This window comes from Drosophila ficusphila, unplaced genomic scaffold (assembly GCF_018152265.1).
Source record: "Drosophila ficusphila isolate 14025-0441.05 unplaced genomic scaffold, ASM1815226v1 contig_470, whole genome shotgun sequence".
In the NCBI taxonomy this organism is placed as follows: Eukaryota; Metazoa; Arthropoda; class Insecta; order Diptera; family Drosophilidae; genus Drosophila; species Drosophila ficusphila.
The window spans coordinates 4929713-4937933 of record NW_025064389.1 but is presented as its reverse complement, the minus strand read 5'-3'; the positions used below and the strand labels follow the sequence as shown (position 1 = coordinate 4937933).

At 41.9% G+C, this 8221-nt stretch overlaps 1 protein-coding gene across 1 annotated transcript; it reads right to left on the bottom strand.

Moving 5' to 3' along the window:
* Window positions 1-4401: 4401 nt before the first annotated feature.
* LOC122320322 lies at window positions 4402-5052 on the bottom strand. Its single transcript, XM_043208499.1, has one exon. The coding sequence runs from the start codon at window positions 5050-5052 to the stop codon at window positions 4402-4404; it is 651 nt and encodes a 216-aa protein (XP_043064434.1).
* Between the last annotated feature and the right edge of the window lie 3169 nt (window positions 5053-8221).

The following is an 8221-nucleotide window of genomic DNA, read 5'->3' as shown; positions in this document are numbered from 1 at the left end:
CACTTTTAAATCGGGTAAAAATTTCAAAAGTTTGGGCTAAGCAGTGCTGGGATCTGGTCACTTTTCTGCAAACCCATTTTTTGCAAATTTTGACAGGTCGGGGGTCATAAGAATTACAAAATATTGACCAAAAATTCAAAAATAAACCAATGATGCAGCTAGATAGATATTTTAATAACAAATTCAGAGAGGTATTCCACTTTTAAATCGGGTAAAAATTTCAAAAGTGATGGGATAAGCAGTGCTGGGATCTGGTCACTTTTCTGCAAACCCATTTTTTGAAAATTTTGACAGGTCGGGGGTCATAAAAAATTACAAAATATTGACCAAAAATTCGAAAATAAACCAATGATGCAGCTAGATAGATATTTTAATAACAAATTCAGAGAGGTATTACACTTTTAAATCGGGTAAACATTTCAAAAGTTATGGGCTAAGCAGTGCTGGGATCTGGTCACTTTTCTGCAAACCCATTTTTTGCAAATTTTGACAGGTCGGGGGTCATAAAAAATTACAAAATATTGACCAAAAATTCGAAAATAAACCAATGATGCAGCTAGATAGATATTCTAATAACAAATTCAGAGAGGTATTCCACTTTAAAATCAGGTAAAAATTTCAAAAGTGATGGGCTAAGCAGTGGTGGGATCTGGTCACTTTTCTGCAAACCCATTTTTTGCAAATTTTGACAGGTCGGGGGTCATAAAAAATAACAAAATATTGACCAAAAATTCGAAAATAAACCAATGATGCAGCTAGATAGATATTTTAATAACAAATTCAGAGAGGTATTCCACTTTTAAATCGAAGCATGGATTTTTGTATCTATTATTTTCTTATAGATGAATGAGGATCGATTAATGTATAGTTCCAAAAATGTTCAATTTAGTTACAAGTATAAACATATCTGTATGTTCAATTAGAATTTCTTCTGACACTCACACCTCTCACCCTTTTTTCTACTGCTGTAAATGAATTCGTTTTGGCACAGAAATGATTTCGGCTAAAAATCGTCTTCTCGCTCAAGTAAGCATACATACGCACTTGCTTGTTCCCAGCAAGCAAAGTTAGGAGGGCTCTAAATTATGTGTCCGAAAAGATCCGATTTTAAGAGTGTTTTCTGAGTAGGCACATAAATAAAACCATTTTCTGAGCAAATTTCGATGGAGCAACACATAGGCTCAAAAAGAGCTCTTACGTGTGAGCAAATTCGGAGCTGCGGTAAGTAAGTACAAAGTAAAAACCTCGCTTAAAATAACGGTGTGCAGATCGCTTATCGCAAAATGTTCTAAAATTGAAAATTTTATTTAGTTTGAACATTGAAGAAGTGTAAGTTGGACGTGTTAAAAAAGTGTTACAAATTGTTTAAAATTAAATAAAAAAAGTGCTTATAAAAATATAATTAATGCGCTGAAGGCAAAGAATCGACGCTGTGAGGAGACTCTGCCATCAGAGCTGGACGTATTCAATGAACCCCTATTGGATTCAGGACATATTTTGGAGCAACATTTTATAGAAAATTATGGATAACTGTATGAACCTTTAGAAGACCTTGAGATCAAATCAGCCGTAAGAAGTAATAATTGTTGCACTTAAAATATTTGACTTTAATCCATTTTTCCATCCTTTACCAAAATGTTTTTCTTATGTTTTTAAAATAGCGTTTTTATTACTCTTTTAAGGTGCTTTTAATTAAAAATTTGCCGTGGATGAAAAACCGATATTTTTGATATAATAGTACAAATATACATACAATTTTTTGAATTAATTTTTAAGATATTTCCAATTTTCTGTATACTTTTTGAAAAAAATAAAAAGCAAATATAAAATCTGAATTTTATTGATTAAATTATACCAAAAAAATGTTTCAATTAAGAGTCCGAAATGAACCTTTTTCATGGCGAATTAAGTGCCTAAAAATGATACTTTTTTGAGCATTTTCTGTGCGTTTTCAATGCTTGATTAGAAAGGTGAAAGCACTTATTTTTGTGTCAAAAAAGAGTCATATTAGACTCAGAAATTGACCTCTTAAAGTACGACCGTTTTCACGGAAAAATATGCTCTTTCCGGACTCTTTTTTGCGCACTTTATGATAAAAAATGCTCATAAAAAACTATCAGAAAACTATCAGAAAACTGTCAGAAAACGCTCAAATTGTTTGATGGGTTCTCAAATCAAAGTAAAATTGACAAAGTTATGGGTTCTGGAAGTCCAGTTTTGGGTCACTATATTGAAAACTATCGGACACTTGGAAAAATCTGACATGAACAGGGGTCGAAATTTCGACCATCGGAAAATGCAAAATTTTGATTGGGGTTGTACCAAGGATGCGATTAGAAACTTTTCGAGGTATGCCACTTTGGAATCAGAGTGAAATTGACAAAGTTATGGGTTCTGGAAGTCCAGTTTTGGGTCACTATATTGAAAACTATCGGACACTTGGAAAAATGTGACATGAACAGGGGTCGAAGTTTCGACCATCGGAAAATGCAAAATTTTGATTGGGGTTGTACCAAGGATGCGATAACAACCGTTTGGATGTATGCCACTTTGAAATCAGAGTGAAATTGACAAAGTTATGGGTTCTGGAAGTCCAGTTTTGAGTCACTATATTGAAAACTATCGGAAACTTGGAAAAATCTGACATGAACAGGGGTCAAATTTTCGACCATCGGAAATGGTTAATTTTGAATAGGGTTGTAGCAAGGATGCGATTACAACCGTTTGGATGTATGCCACTTTGAAATCAGAGTGAAATTTACAAAGTTATGGGTTTTGGAAGTCCAGTTTTGGGTCACTATATTGAAAACTATCGAACACTTGGAAAAATCTGACATAAATAGGGGTCAAATTTTTGACCATCGGAAAATGGAAAATTTTGAATGGGGTTGTACCAAGGATGCGACTAGAACCGTTTCGAGGTATGCCACTTTGGAATCAGAGTGAAATTGACAAAGTTATGGGTTCTGGAAGTCCAGTTTTGGGTCACTATATTGAAAACTATCGGAAACTTGGAAAAATCTGACATGAACAGGGGTCAAATTTTCGACCATCGGAAATGGTTAATTTTGAATAGGGTTGTAGCAAGGAGACCAAAGCTAGCTTATGAGGAAGGAGGAACGCGCCTTAAAAGAAAACTTGCTAGTGATGTGGCAGTTACAAATGACAATGATACCAAACTTTTGATTCACGCAGCCACAATGTCAGCCAGAAAATCGAATGAAAACAATACTGCATTTCTACTTCAAAATTCTTGTACGTCAGAAAAACAGGCAAGTGAAGCAAAAAGAAAGATTCTAAGCATAAAATCTTAATATATATAATTTTATTCCTATTTAAGCAAAAATGAAATCCATCTTTATTATAGATAATACAAATCAGTATAATATGTAAGAAAATAATTAACGTAGGTATAAAAAAAGAAATCTAACTTCAGATCACGTATACGTTATGTTGTCTTCCATGGGCAGTTAAGGTAGGCGTGGTCAAACTTACTTAAAATATTGCTTAAACATTTATAGTGGTGTATTCTTAAAATATGCCAAGATTCAGCTCGATATATACAATTTTCGATTTTATGCCGCTTATTTGGCAATCCGGCCTACTGTGCGCCGTTATCGAGGCGACCCCATTCCCAATTTTCGCTGGCCTCGTTTGTTTGTTTTGGTAAGTAAATACATTTACATTACCCCTACTTTGTGTTTTACCCTTTTGTTTTCGTCTTCCAGCATGGTCGAGCCGTTGTTGCCTTCCTGATGTTCATGCGCCGGGGCGCCAGCCCTGGCCCAGCGCGTCCCAGCAGGCGTCTCTCTTGGGCAGCTGACCTCCCCTTCTCCATTTGCAGCGCATGCCAGACCGGCGACGGGGACCGCGACACCAGCGGGGACGCCAGTAGCTGGCGCCGAAGCCCCCACTTCGCCCCTGGCTGTTCCGCTGGCCACGGCCTTCCGCTCCGGCGTCAATTGTTGCCGCTGCTGCTATTGTGCTGCTGCTGATGCCGCTGTTGTTGGTGCCGCTGCGGTTGTTGTTGCTTCTGATGCCGCTGTTGTCACTCCTGTTGCGTTTGCTGCTGGTTGCTGCTGCTGCTGCTACTGATCTCCGGCCGATTTTTTTCCCCCACGGCTCTTGTATATACCCTCCTCTAACCCACTTTCGCGCTCCGAAGTACCCTCCTCTGACCCGCTTCTTGCGCTCCTGGCGCTCGCGCTCCAATTTTTTACATGTGTGTGGGTGGCAATTTCGATACTCCGTATCGTCCTCTCCCTTTCTCGCGAAACACACGTACAGTGCGCCCCCAGTATGACGGTCACCACTATTTTTTTCCTTCGGTTGTACTCGGCTTCAGCTCGCTAACGTGAGCCCTCTTTTCTTTGCCATTCTGGCTGTGCCGTAAATTACAAATTACCGGGGAAATAAAATTAGTGATTGTGAACGGCCCGTCATATCTGGGGCCAATTTCGCCGCGAAGCCGTCCACTGCTTTGGACAGGATGTGCTCTTTGGCCCAGACCTTGTCGCCAATCCTCGGCGTCCATGGCCTCCTCCGCAGGTTATAGTGTCGTGCCTGATACTGCGCTGTTTTCTTCATGTTACGCCTGACGACTTCAAAAATTTCCGAAAGTTTCTGTGCATTTTCCTTTGGTGTTTGCGTCGCCTTTCCGGTCCCGATTGTGTGCTCGTCGAAAAGAGCTTTTGGAAGCCTGGGTTCTCGACCCTGGGTGACGAACGCTGGCGACCCGGTGGACTCCGCCACACTGGTATTCACCGCCAGCTGAAGTTCTGGCCATTTGTCGTCCCAGGTCCTCTGGTCGGCCCCCGCGAGCTGGGCGATCATCGTCTTTACTGTTCTGTTTGCCCTCTCTGTCGGGTTTTCCTGGGGCGTGTATGGCTCAGTGAATTGGTGTCGCACACCCAATTCTTCCAGAAATCTTTTAAACGCCTTGCTGGTAAATTGCACCCCGTTGTCCGTGATTACGATTTTCGGGACGCCATACCTCGAGACGATTCTCTCTCTTATCGCCTTCTGTAGTGATTCCGTGGTCGCCTTCCGCATTGGCACCAACTCGGTCCACTTCGAGAATCGGTCCACCAGCACGAGCAGCATCGCATTTCCGTGTTTTGACTGCAGCAGTGGCCCGACGAAGTCGGCAAATACTGTCGCCCACGGCTCTTCGGGAATTTGCATCAACATTTTGCCTGCCGCCTGCTGGTTCGGCTTGCTATTGTCTTCCTGCTGCCCAAGTGACCGGGTGTTGGTTCATCGTGATTTTCTGCTATCACCTTCTGTCTTGATCCTCTGGGTATGCATAGCTTCCACGCGACCACGTCCTCGTTCCCCGCCCTGTGGGGTATGTGGCGATACATCTCCTCGCCCTCAAGAATGTAGTCCGGGTATTTCTGAGGGTTCTGCTCCACCTTGTTTCTCATCTCTGTTATCCAATCGCATCCCTGTTCCGCAGTCTTCGGGCCTGCCTTTGCTGTTTTCATTCGGTGGCATTCCGCTGGCAAAGTTCTACTTTTGCCCGTGCAGACGTGTTTCTTGATCGCTCCGCCAAGCGAGTCAATTGGCTCGATATTTGAGTGAAATAAGAGCTGAAATAGTAGCGAAAAGACGCTGGCAGCAATGCCAAATCATATTAACTCCATTACCTAGTTTTCTAACAGATCAAAGTGAAGAAGGCAATTAATCTCAAACAAAATACAATGCCTGCGGGCAAATCAATAATAAGTGCAACTAGTAAACCCACGAGTCAAAGTCGAAAGCAACAACAACAAAAGCAAGACGAACGCCGACTGTCTTCTGCCCGGAATAATGCTTATGTAGCAATTGTTTCGGAGACAGTAAGTAACGAAGACGCAACAACAAAAGCAATGTCATTGACTGCTTCCGAAAGAGCGCGCTCACTGTCACCAGCACTCCGCTGCTCAAGCAGCGCTGCCATGGCCCAGTCGTGGAGCTCCCAATGCCCATCTCCACTCTCACCACTCATTGCACTGACTACGTCAGCTCTTGCGCTGACCAGCACGGTGCCCTCTATTACAACTGTTGTTTCGACGACGACAACAACAACTTCAACGTCGGTGGCAAATTTGTGGCCGATATTATCATCGCAATTAAAATGTGTCTCTGCTGCCTCTCTCCCACAAACTACGCTTGTACAGACCGGGATCGATCGGTATGTACAAATAAAAAGAAAGCTTAGCCCAAAAAAAACTAATGCAAACCTGCCGAAAGTATCGAAAACCTCAGGCAACAACAACAAGGCAACTTCTGAAAATAGATTTGCTATACTTGGTGACCTTGGAGGAGATGAGGGTCAACCGCCTCAACCCACCAAAGATGTAAAGCCACCCCCTATCTACATTAGGGAACACAATTTCTCGGAGCTTATTAACAATCTTAAACAAAAAATCGGGCCAAATAACTTTTACATTACCAACCTAAAAAGAGGTAATATATCAGAAACCAAACTCCAAATAAAAAATGAAAGCAACTACCGCACTGTGACGAATTTCCTCGACCATGTGCCGGTAAATTACTACACCTACCAGCTCAAAAGTAGCAAAGGGCTACAAGTTGTAGTAAAAGGAATAGAATCAACCGTCCCAGTAGCTGACATAGCCGAGGGACTAAAAGAGCAAGGTTTTGACGTTAAACATGTAACCAATATAATCAACAGGGCAAAAACCCTCAGCCGCTATTTAAGATTGAACTGGCTTCCCCCACCACCAGCACATAGCGGACTTGAACACACACTAGCTACGCTTACAAATTATTACAAATTATTATGCTATCGATACAAAGTACCCTGCAAGACCTAACGCGAAACCAAAATCTTCTTTTGGAGCTTTTGATTAAACAATCTAAATGAATCCCTTAAAAATATGCTTCTGGAACGCCAACGGCGTTTCCCAACACAAATACGAACTCCTTCAGTTCCTAAACAACCATGATATCGATATCATGCTTCTCTCGGAAACACATCTAACCAATAAAAACTATTTTTATCACACCGGCTATGTATTTCACGCGACCAACCATCCAGATGGCAAAGCGCATGGAGGCACCGGCATTCTCGTCAAACAGCGCATAAAGCATCATCCTTAGGACGCATTTGCTACTAACTACTTGCAGGCCACATCCATACGTATCAATATAACCAGCGGTCCACTCACACTATCAGCTGTGTATTGTCCCCCACGATTCAATATTCCAGAAAATGAATTTTTGGGCTTCTACAACTCACTAGGTAACTGCTTTGTAGCTGCCGGTGACTATAATGCAAAACACCACTACTGGGGCTCTCGTCTTATTAACCCCAAAGGACGACAACTATACAATGCTATTATCAAACCTAGTAATAAGCTAGATTTTGTTTCACCGGGTAGGCCCACATACTGGCCAGCAGATCCGAATAAACAACCAGACATTATCGATTTTGCCGTAACTAGGAGAGTGCCGCCCAGGCTGATACGCGTTGAAACACTGGCTGAACTGTCATCTGACCATTCGCCTGTTCTTCTCTGTCTATTTGAACACCCACAGCTTGTAAAGCGACCACAGTTTCTGACTTCCAATACAACAAACTGGCTAAAGTATAAAAAATATATCAGCTCTCACATTGAAATAGAACCCTATATCTCGTGTGAAGCTGACATTGAACCTTTAGCTACATCCCTCCCAAATACTTTGCGCACAAACATGCAGATCCAATCGCTCCTTCAAGAAAAGCGTAGACTTCGCCGAAACTAGCAGACACACCGATCCCCAGCCACTAAACAAAGCTTTAAAGAGGCCTGTCGGAAGCTATCTAAAGCTTTAATAACTGTGAAGAATCAGGCTCAACGTGCGTATATAGCAAAGCTCTCACCCACTAGCAACAAATTTCCACTCTGGAGAGCGCACCCAAACATTCAACCACCATATCACCATCAGGTGTATGGGCGCGTAATGACGAGGATAAGGCCAACATCTTCGCCTCTCACTTACAAAACGTCTTCCAACCTCATCCGCCGGCGAATCAATTTACTCTGCCAAACATCCCACCAGCAGAGCCTTCCTCCACAATCATTCTTGAAACAAGTACAGTCACAAAAGCCATTGCAGAACAGATGAATCCAAAAAAAGCCCCCGGCCATGATTTAATTTCGCCTAAAATGATAATTGAACTGCCAGAATGTGCAGTTAAATTCATCACCACCATATTCAACTCAATTCTCAA

Bases quoted from the DNA above. Each gene is read 5' to 3' on its own strand.
- LOC122320322 (XM_043208499.1), bottom strand. From the start codon at position 5,052: ATGCGGAAGGCGACCACGGAATCACTACAGAAGGCGATAAGAGAGAGA.